Source organism: Lepidochelys kempii, chromosome 2, assembly GCF_965140265.1.
Source record: "Lepidochelys kempii isolate rLepKem1 chromosome 2, rLepKem1.hap2, whole genome shotgun sequence".
NCBI lineage: Eukaryota > Metazoa > Chordata > Testudines > Cheloniidae > Lepidochelys > Lepidochelys kempii.
In genome coordinates, this window is record NC_133257.1 from 254,430,642 (window position 1) to 254,443,602 (window position 12,961).

The 12,961-nt window shown below is 41.0% G+C and overlaps 1 protein-coding gene across 18 annotated transcripts in view; it reads left to right on the forward strand.

Moving 5' to 3' along the window:
• Positions 1–12,961, forward strand: part of KMT2C (lysine methyltransferase 2C) — a 335,375-nt gene that overhangs the window by 129,122 nt on the left and 193,292 nt on the right. For all 18 annotated transcript variants that reach the window (XM_073334588.1, XM_073334594.1, XM_073334591.1 and 15 more), the window contains one exon: positions 1,360–1,469. In XM_073334588.1, the coding sequence (XP_073190689.1) occupies positions 1,360–1,469 (110 nt within the window). The remainder of the gene's footprint in view (positions 1–1,359; positions 1,470–12,961) is intronic.

Here is a 12,961-nt window from a genome sequence, read left to right on the forward strand (position 1 = left end):
AAGTAAGGGTTGCAGTACCACAACCCACCCTATAATAACCTTGTAACCCCCCATCCCCAATTCCTTTTTGGGTCAGGATCCCTACAAGTACAGCACCATGAAATTTCAGATTTAAATAGCTCAAATCATGACATTTACAATTTTAAAAATCCTATGACTGTGAAATTGACCAAAATGGACTATGAATTTGGTTGGGTCTACTTATGTCCCACAAAAGAAGAAAATGTAAGAACTCAGAACTTGTTCTGTAAATATTATCTCTGTACTGAACTTAGTAGTGGTGTCACTTTTTCAAAATTCTCTGAAAATTGGTTTCAAAATTTGATTGTAAAGAAATCTCTTTTAAATGAATTTTAAAATGGGGTCTGATCTCCTGATGTTGGATAAATTTTAATTATTCCATGTCATCAGTATTGGAAGATGCTTACAATTCTTTTTACTTTAAGTCCCTTATTTGTGTTACTAAATGCAGAGTTGCAATATACAGTTTATGTGCTTAATAGCAAATTTCAAGAGGTACGTACCATGAGTCTTATATGGTATGTCAGCATAGAGTACCTTCAGCTGAGGCGAGAAATATTCGCAGTTCGTCATTATACCATATCCTTATGGTTTTCATTCTTTTGCCAGCAGCTGAACTGAAAGCCATTTTAATAGGTACTTTGAGTCCTGGAAGGTCTATTCTTATAGTCTAAGTTTCCCAATATTAGTACAGCAGGCTCTTATTGGTGAGTGTCTCTGTATAATGACAGCTCACTATTGTCATCACAGTGTTTTTACAAAACAGTTTATGTACCAGCCCTGTGCATGGCACCTTGTGATCTTTTAAAAATTATTATTTGTTTACGGTAGCAGTCACAATGTGCTTGGTGCTTTCCCAACAGACAACAGGAACTGAAGGAGTTCACAAGCTAAGGACAGATATACAGACAAAAAGTTAAATAAGTGAGGGGCAAACTGAAGTTAACTTTGAGCGTATATGTACACACAGACCTGTCACAGGTGTATTTGTATATTTTGGGGTACAAAAACTAGAAGCTGAAAGGTATATAAATGTGTGAAAACATCTGGGTTTTTTTCTATATAATAAAAACTGCAGTATGTAGATAAATTGTTGATTCCTTCCTTCTCTCACTTTTCCTGTTTCAGTAAAAGACTATTGTCCTAATTCTGCAAGCACTTACCACTAAAATTAAGCTCTGTATTCTCTAGTAAGGATTGCAAGATCAGGTCTGGGGTTTTTTTTTGTTTTTTTGTTTTTTTTTTTAAGGTTTTTCCTTTAATGCTTATTTTGAAACTCAACTGCTGCTTGGCAAAGTTGTAAAATCGTGCAATTCTTTCTCAATGATAATGCATTAGGTCACTGCTGGGCTCATCACCGCTGTGCAGAGTGGTCGTTGGGAGTATGCCAGACTGAAGAGCAGCTATCGGTGAACGTGGACAAAGCTGTTGTCTCAGGGAGCACAGAAGTGAGTAGAAAAAAAGAACTTTTCCCCCAAGCCTGTAAAATTAAAAATAAATTCAAATAAGACTACAAAATGTCACTCACTGAAAAATATCAACTCCTAGAGCTGTGTTCTGCCTTCTACATTCACAGTAATGGTTTACTGTACAAGTAATCAGATTGTAATCTACAGTTGATTTCAGTGGGAAAACTTGTGGAGTATCGAGTACTACTCAGCTTGATTTTGCGTGGCAGAATCAATCCCGTGGTTATTGGAAGCTGACAAGGGGTTCGCAGAAAAAAAATAGATTTGTTCAAATTAGCAAATGCCTTTTTCATTAACACTAATATTCATCCTAGCCTTACAATTTTATATCATCAAAGTACAGTTAATATGGTGTTGATATACCCAAATACTCTTAAAAAACAAAACAAAAAACAGCCCCAAAAAAGTGTGTAGTAATAACAAAAGTAATGTGAGTGCAAAGAAGTACTGCCATTTTATGTATTGGGGGAAAAATGTGTTTGGTTGGTTGTTCTTCTCATTTAAAGAAGAAACTATATGAAAACAACAGCAGGTGCCTTGAAAGAAGGCAGAGTCCTTGTAATGACACTTTCTTGGCTTGGTAACAGAAAGAAGGTGCTGCCTACCTGACTGAAAATAGACATTTCAGTCTGTATTTCAAAATGCCAAAAAGACCCACATGGTCTTTGCCACATGCAGTCATCTTTTTGTATTATTGATTAATTTCCAGTAAATTATTTTAATCATTTATTTATTTATTACAGTGAATAAACAAAATCTAGTTTGCCATTACGTCAAGCAGCTTAACAGTGCAAACTAATTGGCATCATTACTGCTATTTCAAAGAGTAACACTGATATTTGGAATTTATTTACCTTTATTTTCTTTAAAGAATTGTTTGTTGAAAAGTTATTTCTTAACTTGATAGTTTATGGAAGATTTATTTATTTTAATGTAAGTGCTCCCTAGTGGGTGTGAGTGACAAAGTCTCTCAGGTCAACAGTTTTTCTCACACATGAATGTGCAAATCAACTTTATCACCTAATATTTACCTTACTCCATGAATAATTTCATTGATTTCAATAGACTACTCTGAGTGAGACTGCTCAAACTGAGTATAAGTGGCAGAACTGGGCCCTAAATTAACTAGAGACATTAAAACATTTAAATATATTGATAACAGAAATGTTTTGCCAATAATATTGCCAAGTTGCCTTTTTTTTGTAGTCAGACTATTGAAGAACTGTTAAATTTTTCTTCTTTAACATTTCCTTTTTAAAAAAATAAGACACAAAATTGCTGTAAATCTGTCTTCAAATTAACATTGGCCTTGAAGGCTTTCAGTAAACTGTGTTTTAAAGAAGGGATTTCCATTTAGAATGGAAATATGAGCTTGACTACTGTAATACTCAATGGTGTGTTATGTATAAGTTTGTCATAGGAGAGTGGGCCATGAATGACATGTGCAAAAGAAAACTTTTAAATATTGTTTGAAAACTTCTGCACTGTATTTTGAATGGAGATTCCTATAAATTAAAGGAAAGAGAAATTGTGTGTTGGGAGACCAACTGGATATTACCATAGTGTACATGACCACATACGCAGGCATGCACACATCACATAAAAAAAATATGATTTTTGTATATGTATGGATATAAAACTTTCATGTTTTTTATAATTATTATTTCAATTTCAGTAGCAACTAGGGCCCATTGTGCTAGGCGCTGTACAAACACAGAACAAAAATACAGTCCTTACCACAAAGAGCTTAGAATGTAAGTATAGGACAAGAGACAACCAATGGATCTAGATAGACAGGGGAGTACAAAAGAACACTAAGACTATTGGTCACCATGATAGGCAGTGGTCTTGGCATAACAGTAGTCTAGCCGTTTATCAAGTTGTGTGGATAACAGAAAAGGAGGGTTTTGAAGGAGGATGAGAGAGCTTTGCAGATGTTTCCAGGAAGCTCCTCCAAGTGTGAGGTGCTTGTTGGAAAAGGTAACTATTAGACGATGGAGACTGGCATCATGGGCTGATTGCTGCAGGAATTGACATTTCAGTAGTGAATAATAAATAGGATGGGGATAGGTGGGGAAGAGCCTTGAAAGAGAAGACGAATAGCTTATGTTTGTTGCAATAGAAAAGGGGGAGCCAGTGGAGGGAGGCAAAGGTGGAGGGTGACATAGTCAAAGCAACAGCTAGGAAGATGATCTTTCCTGCAGCATTCTGAATGGATATGAATGGGGCAAGACTATATATGTCAAGCTAGAGAAAAGGATGTTGTAGTAGTCAAGCAGCGAGATGAGAGTCTGGATGACCATTTTAGCTGGGTAGATGGATAAGAAAGACGGTATCTTAGAGATGTTATGCAGAAAGAGTCAGACATAGCCTGGGCGTAGAGTGAGGTCCAAGTCGAAGATGACCGCAGGTTATGGGCCCAAGTGACGGGCAGGATGATGGTGGTGTCCACAGTGATAAAGTAAGGAGGTAGTGGGGAGGCCCGGGAGGAAGATTAAGAGCTCTGTTTTAGCTTAAGCTGATGGCTAGACATTCCTGAGGAGATGTTAGAGAGCCAGGTTGAGGTTTTAATTTGGACAAAAGGAGAGAGGAGTACATAGGTAGATCTCAAATTGTCAGTATGGTGGTAGTTTAGAGTTGTTTGGCTAGGAAAATGTCAGAACTGAAGAAGGAGAGAATGTATCTATAGAGAAGGTCAGCCTGGTCATGGGATTTCCAACAGACACTCCGTGGTCCAAAAGGAGAAGCAGAGGAAGTTGATATTAGGGTGAGCCAGTTTTGGGGATTGGCAGAGCAGACCTTGCAATGGTGGAGAGAAGCAAAAGAGATAAGGGTGGAGGGGAATGAAGCATGGAGAGAATGAACGACGATATCAATGGAAGGCAGGGAGGAGAGGGCTAAAAGCACGAAAGAAGTCAGCAGTGCTGATGGATTGGAAGTCACAGAAAAGCCAAGTGACGGCATGAGGGAGGAGGCGGCTGCTGCTGCTGAAGAAAATCGGGTGATAGAGAGGGAGCAGTCAGTAACAGAGAGATCGGAGAGAACAGTGCTTGGTGAAGTCCAAGTCAAATGACCGGGCCTTTTGGTGACTGGTAGCATTGAACCAGAGCTGCATGTTGAATGAAGAGGTGAAGGTGAGGAAACCTGCAGCTAAAGTTCGGATGGATTATCAACATTGAAGTTGAAATAATCGAGGAGTAGTATGGGAGATTGTGAGGAGAGGAGTGGAAACCATCAAGGAAGGCTGATGGGGAAGAGTTGGGTGGATGATAGATGACAGAAGCATGGAGAGGGAGATGAGAAGAATCAGATGCAGTACTGTTCAAAAGAGGAGAAAGAGTGGGAAAGATGAGGTAGAAGGGGTTGGAAGTGCCAGAGTAGGAGAGGTGAAGCCCAACACCCTCACTATGGTCGGATCCAGATCACAGAGTGTGAGAAAAGGAGAGGCCTCTGTAAGAGAGGGCAGGCCTCTGTAAGAGCTAGGAGCTGGAGGGAGCGAGATATAAAGAGGTCATGGATGCCTGTGATCTTTTTAGAGATAGAGTGGGTGTTCCAGAGACAGCAAGAGAAGGGGAGGGGGAGGATGGACATGAGGTTAGGAATGGTGACAACAGTTAAAGGGCTGGAGATGGTTCCGGGAGCAGGTATGGGAATGGAGGGAGAATATTGTGGCAAATGTTACCAAAGGGGAGGAGGAGGATGTAGATGTTGGCTCTGGATTTGTGCTGGTGGGAGAGATGGGGAAAATCAGGAAAGGGGAAAAAGGAAGAGGAGCAGATAGAGCTGGTGGGGAACTGCAGCAGGTGAGGGGAACAAGGATGGGGAAATAGAGCCATTGTGGGGAAGGGAGAGGGGAGGTGGACAAATGTTATGATGTAGAAAGGGTTCTTGTGAGAGCCATGGGAGCGTGCGTGGTAGATGAACAAGATTACCAAAAAAACCAACCAACAAACAAGGCTCAGAGTTTGAAAAATGCTGTGAAGGTATTCTTTCAAGTCGTCCTGCTAAGCAGCTACAGTGCACTGCCTCACCATGTGAGGAAGGGGAACGGAGGTGGTCAGACTCAAGCATGGAGGGTATGTCTACGTTGCAGTTAAAAATCCACAGCTGGCCTGTGCCGTCTGACTCAATCTGTGGGGCTGTTTAATTGCAATTTAGGTGTCCATGCTCTAGGACCCTGCAGGGTGGGAGGGTCCCAGAGCTCAGGCTGCAGCCCAGGCCTGAATGTCTATACCACAATAAAACAGCCCTGCAGTCCGAGCCCAAGTCAGCTGGCCTGGGCCAGCCACTGACGTCCAATTGCAGTGTAGACATACCCTGAGACAATCTCGCTGTAGGGGGGAACAGGTGCAGAAGTGTCTCCCAAGTGCTTGCAGGTTGCTTAGCAATTGGAGTGTGTTGTGTGGTTTTGATATCCAGATGATAAATCGCATTTATCATGCACCTTTTAGGAAGTCAGCTGCATTCTGTCCACCAAGTCATCTGCACTAAGGCTATTTCTAATACTAAACTCCTGACCAGCATGCAGACAACTGCCATTAGGGACAAAAAACAGACAAAAATAAACCAAAACTAAACTTAGCCATAGAAATGTTTCATCCAACAAATATAAAAATTCCACCACAAAATTAAAATGGTGAGAGGCTAAGGATGGGGAAATATTCAACTTTAGACCCCATGATTGATTTAAATACTTATTTTTGATGAACCACTAGGTTCATCAAAATATATCATAGTGCATTATACCATCTGAAAACCAGGAATCATTTCTGTTTCAGTTGACCCAGATCCAGCTCTAGTAGACTGCAATATGTTGGACCTTAAATTTGTGTGACTTCATGTGGAGAAAAAAATATTTTAGAAGTTTCTGACGTATATTCATAATAATTTTTTTTCTTTTTCAGAGGCCTGTACTGTTGCAGTCAGGTTACTTAGGCAGTCTGCCTTCGTAGAGGAAAGGATACGAAAAGCAGTCCCAATAAATGTAGTGGCCCAGGGCTTCTTGAGGCTCTAAACTGAGGCCTTAGAGGCCCTGTGTTAAGATTAGTGTTTGGTTAAGAACTGGAAATGTTTCCATGAACTGCATGCTGTGGTTTTTAACCTGAAACATTTGGTTTGCACCTGCCACTGTGGGGGGAGAGGGGGCGGGTGGAAGTAGAGAGCACTACTTCCCATGCAGCTCCAGGAGCAGCTCTGCTACAGGTACTGAGCAGCTCCCTCAGGGCTGCCTGCTACTGTGCAGGAAGGAGAGGAGATAGTAGTTGTGGCTGCTCCATTGCCTGCTTCCCTGCCAGGTTGTGAGATTCTTGGAGAAAACAGGATGAGAGCTCAACTGGTTCTGCCTGAGTCTAGGAGACTGTCTAGCAAAGATGGGTTCCCATCCTCACCTGAAACAACGAGGAGTCTTTGTGGCACCTTAGAGACTAACAAATTTATTTGGGCATAAGCTTTCGTGGGCTATAACCCACTTCATCAGATGCCCTCACCTGGCCACTTAGCTTAGCCCTGGAGAAGTGGGGGGGGAAAGGGACAAGCAGACAGAACAACCAATTAGTTTTTGTTCCCAGATTCTTTGCACCAGCCATAGGTTAGAGTACTTTGGGGGCTGCTCTAAGTTGTACTAACTGTTCATGATTGACAGGGTGTCATATGTCAGCCGGTTATAGCTGGAGTACAGTGTGTTACAGTCACTTCCTCTGCCCACCCTCAGCACATCCCTCTTTACCAGTGACTGCAGCAAGGGAAACGTAGGAGTTGGGTATGCCAGCTCTGTACTCACACTAGGGAATCCAGCAGGGGACCTGTGGGTGGTTTCCACTGTCATTGTGCGCCACTTGAGCAATGCAAAGGGAAGAACAAGGCAGAGACTCTGTTCTGGAGTATTGACAGTAATATGTTTGGCCCTGAAACTGAAAAGGTTTACATTACCTGCAATAATATATTATTATATAACAATAGATGACAATATAATAATTCTCCAAAATACTTCTATATAAATGCATAGTATTATGTAATATATTTTGGTTGCTGTTCATTTGATATATTTTTGTATTTACAGCTGTTGCACTGTGCGTTCTTTAAATTTTGCTTTCCTTTAGTTTAGGTGCCACAAGTACTCCTCCTTTTCTTTTTGCAAATACAGACTAACACGGCTGTTACTCTGAAACCTGTCTTTAGTTTTTTATATTCTGATGCTGTAAATGTGTTGGATGCTGCTGGCGATACAGGTGTGAGTATGTGGTTAGGTTTATTTAGATGATTTTCCATAAAACAATTTGTAGGTTGTTTCTTTAACGGGCCATCAAACTTGCTTTTATTTTTTCCCTGGCAGTCCCCCTGGCATTACATGAGTTTGATGTGGTCTACTGCAGTAACATCTTTGCCCAGCTGGGAGGTGTTTTCTTCATTCCTTATGTTACTTGTGCAGATTAGTTCTGACATGCAAAGAATTTTTTTTTGTTAGCAAGTTTGGTTTTTTTATTCTCTACTTTGCTGGGAACATCTTATAGATTTTCTTACCTTGAGGGTCTTTTTAATTTGGAATTTGTATTATTCCCACAGTATTCTTGCCCGCAAGTTAAAGTAGTATGGGCTGAATGAATGGACTATAAGGTGGATAGAAAGTTGGCTAGATTGTCGGGCTCAATGAGTAGTGATCAATGGCTCCATGTCTAGTTGGCAGCCGGTATCAAGTGGAGTGTCCCAAGGGTCGGTCCTGGGGCCGGTTTTGTTCAATATGTTCATAAATGATCTAGAGGATGGTGTGGATTGCACCCTCAGCAAGTTTGCAGATGACACTAAACTGGGAGGAGAGGTAGATACGCTGGAGGGTAGGGATAGGATACAGAGGGACCTGGACAAATTGGAGGATTGGGCCAAAAGAAGTCTGATGAAGTTCAACCAGGACAAGTGCAGAGTCCTGCACTTAGGACGGAAGAACCCCATGCACCGCTACAGACTAGGGACCGAATGGCTCGGCAGCAGTTCTGCAGAAAAGGACCTAGGGGTTACAGTGGACGAGAAGCTGGATATGAGTCAACAGTGTGCCCTTGTTGCCAAGAAGGCCAATGGCATTTTGGGATGTATACGTAGGGGCATTGCTAGCAGATCGAGGGATGTGATCCTTCCCCTCTATTCGACATTGGTGAGGCTTCATCTGGAGTACTGTGTCCAGTTTTGGGCCCCACACTACAAGAAGGATGTGGACAAATTGGAAAGTGTCCAGCAGAGGGCAACAACAATGATTAGGGGTCTGGAACACATGACTTATGAGGAGAGGCTGAGGGAACTGGGATTGTTTAGTCTGCGGAAGAGAAGAATGAGGGGGGATTTGATAGCTGCTTTCAACTACCTGAAAGGGGGTTCCAAAGAGGATGGCTCTAGACTGTTCTCAGTGGTAGCTGATGACAGAACAAGGAGTAATGGTCTCAAGTTGCAGTGGGGGAGGTTTAGGTTGGATATTAGGAAAAACTTTTTGACTAGGAGGGTGGTGAAACACTGGAATGCGTTACCTAGGGAGGTGGTGGAATCTCCTTCCTTTAGATATTTTTAAGGTCAGGCTTGACAAAGCCCTGGCTGGGGTGATTTAGTTGGGGATTGGTCCTGCTCTGAGCAGGGGGTTGGACTAGATGACCTCCTGAGGTCCCTTCCAACCCTGATATTCTATGATTCTATGGTTATTCTTTCTCAATACTTGGGATATCAGTTTCTGATTGTCTTTTAACTGTTTTTGACAGTGTTTCTTATTACTCTGTTTACCAGTTGAGATGTCCATTTGGCTTCATTGAACTTGTGATTGCATTAATAAAGCTTGTATGAGCATATTTTCACTGGCGTGTTTCAAAATGTGTGTGTAAATCATTTTCTATTTCCACTTGGCACTTACTTTCTGCTGGGTTAAAACTTTTAAGTGTAGTTCACACCTCCTGTCCAAGGCTTTCTATGTCTGTGCATGTTTCACAAAATGTTCTGCTTAGATTTTCTCTTCTTTGATACACCCCTTTGATTCACTGGTTTTGAAGGCATTAAAATTTATTTGTTCAGACATATGACAAATTTATTTCTTGTATTTTTTTGCCTAGTTCTGTGTTAGTTACTTTGACTTTGTTACGCAGTTTCCATTCTGTCTCTGATTATTGTCTGTGATTATTATCTGATATGTCCATAGTGTCTGTGAAGTCTTGTTTTTTCATGGCTTAAGGGACTGAATGCATCAAGTTATTTTATTTCATAGCTGACAAGTAAATGACCAAATAGACCATTATATGTGTGGTAATGTATGTGCATTGGCACTCAATGTGTAGTGTAGCTGAGTCCTTTTACTCCTTTGTTCATCTTACCCACCTGACCCAAAGAAAGAGTTTCTCAAGACCACTCTTCAGGTTAAACAGTTACATGTCCATGGGGCGCCAAGATCATTCTTTTAAGTTCAATGTGGTGTAAACTCCAGAGAGCTGCATTCCAGCTCTTATATTTCGGATGCCTTTGAAAAGGCTTTTAGCATAAAATCCAATTTTGCTTGTATATTTGGATCCCCACATTTTTCTTAACACTTTTTATATATAGTGTCCAGTTATTTGATTTAATGAAAAATGTAACTAACCCACTAATATTAGTTCCTTAAAATGCTCTAGACAGTATATGAAAATAAGTCTGAAATAATGAAGCAGATTGGTAGCCTTATTGTTAATTTGATATAAGACTGGAGGATCAGACTTTAACCAGAGACACAGAGTAGAGCAAGAGATTTTTGAAAAGTCTTTTTAGGTGAGAAATGAAAATACAGTATTACATGGCTGTACCTACTAAACTAAACCAAACAAAACTATTAAGAAAAGATAGAGCTTTAAAAGGAGAGGAAGAGAAGTATCCTGCTTTTGCCTATACTTCTGGCTCCAGTCTTTTGCATCTCTAACTGTATCCTTCATCATGCTGTCTTGATACTTGGTACCAAGTACAGGGTGCATTTCCAATTTTAATTCTAATTAGATTGGGGGCCTCCAGGGATTACAGCTGTTGAGTTTTTTAACAAAAATTATTTTGAAACATTTTCAGGTATTTTAAATACCGCTTTGTAATATCCATGTTTAATGTACATATTTTTATGAGGTGAGTGTTTTCCTGTGTTCTGCTAAGGCAGTAGTAAAAATTGCTGCTTGTTTGCATTAAATGGCTCAATTCAGGATGTGTTACCAGTGTAGAAGGATATGGGCTAATGTCACCACGGTCAGGAATTGCTGTCAATTAGTTCCATTAAAAATGGCCAATTCTCCTTCTCCCCTTTCTTCTGGAAAAGGGAAAGACTTCACTCCTGCACATGGCACTCCCCCTCTTCTTGTTGTTTTTATTTAATACTGTAGTTGTGTATGGAAAAGTTGTGTAAATAAAAGGACACAATCCATATCCAAGGAGCTTGCATTCTAGATTAAAGCAATATATGTCAAAAAGTGTAATGGACTGTGTGGGAAAGGTCTAGGGAAGGATTGGGTGGACACACTGTTAATGAGACACGCCCAGAAAGGATAAATAGCATTTGGTGGCAGTTTAGCAAGTTGTATGTTAGTTATGTTGAAATTAGGGGTATATATTTTTAATATCACTTTTTTTTGTTCTTGTTGATCTTAGAAGGATTTAATGGCATTTGAATTGCTGCCTTTACACACACCACACAATAAAGAAGTTGCTGTAGTGGTAACTTTCCCAACCACTCTTCTCTTCTGATAGCACTTAAACAGCAGCCTACAAAGCTAGGAGAGCTCACTCATCTGGAGCACAGAGGCTGAAGAAAAGTGGTACTGAAGGAAATGAAGAGGGCATGTGTTTTTATCTTCTGAAATGCTAGTTGGTAGGAAGCCATTTAAGTGGGGAGTGTGAAACAGTCCTCCCAATCCACTGTCTCACCTTTTCCACTGTCTCCACTTCAAATTCAGTGTATCTTGTTGGTCACAGAGGACATGTACAGCTCTTCCACTCCCTGTTTATCCAGTTTTGTCTTTTACAGTGTTATCCTCTATCCTTCCGTTCCACCAGTGATGACAGCCTTATCCGCCCACTTGTGTATTGCTCTTACAATTGTCTTCAAATCTTCTTCCATGCTACCACTGTGCATGAAATGCCCAATCTGAACTGATCCATAAAGCCACTACCTTTTCCTCCTTCATATCCCTGCTCAAGGCTCACTTCTTCTGTGATTCTTACCAGAAGGGGCAGGTTATGGGGAAGTTTGATATAGCTCAAATGTTTTTCATAATTTTTTTTAAATAGTCTATAAATGTCAATATTTGAATGTATCTTTCTCATCTTTTGTTTCTTGTCTTCTTGAGACTTGTCTACAATTTAGTTTTTTGTGTGTGTGCTGATTTAACTAAATCGGTAGAAAAATGGTTTGGTTAAATTGGTGCAACTCTCTAGGGTGGACACTTATACTGGCATAAATACTTATACTGTTGCTTATTATACTGGTATAACTGTGTCCACACTAGAGGCTTGCACCAAGTTAGCTAAATCATTTTTTCTACTGATTTTAGTTAAATGAGTCCAAAAACTGTATGTAGACGAGGCCTTAGATTACGTACTCCTCGGGACAGTGACTGTGATTACCTATGTATCTATCTGCTCTATCTATGTTATCTGTGTCTATCACAGTAGGGCCATGACCCTCATTGTGACTTCTGGGAGCTATCATAATACCAACAAGCTATAACAACCAGGTCATAGTGCTTGTTTACAGTGCATCAGCTAAGATAACCAAACTCACAGTTTCTCAGTGCTCTAAGGGTCCCTGTGCTTCCTGTCTCATAACTAGAAGGACTGTTGATTTTTATTTTTAAAAAAGAACATGTCACAAGTTCTACCTATTGTAACTTACACCTTTTCCCAAGCAGGATCATCCTTACTCATCAGTGTTCAGAGCAACTTAGTTTATAGCCTAGCATCAGAAAATGCATTGGGCTGGGATTCAGGAATTCCTTAGTTCTTCTTTGAGTAGTGTCCCTGTCGGTGCTCCCCTGCAGGATATGGGTGCTCTGTTTCAGGTGCACATGTACCCCTGGGCCTTTGTTTGGAAAATTTTGGTAGCGATGCCTGTTTGGTCTGTGCATGTGTCCCGCACATTCTCCTGCCCCACTCGGAGGATATATAGGGCTGTGCGGGCGAACTACTCTCGGTTCCTTCTCAACTGCCTTCAGCCTAGAAGTCATCTTGGGAATCACCCCTTCCTTAGGGAGATAGTGCTCAGGAGTCGCCTGTCCCCACAGGGACACTACTCGAAGAATACATTAGTCACTTTGTGCAGTAACGAGTTCTTTGAGATGTGCTCCCCTGTGAGTGTCGTCCTTCCCCTCTGCTTCGGAGTTTCCTTGTGGGACTTTACAGTAGAGAAGGAAATGAGAGTGGTTCACGCACGCAGGCCTATGTTTCCTTGGAGCAGGGCATGAGGATGTATGGGGCGCATGTGTGGGCTGAACATGCAC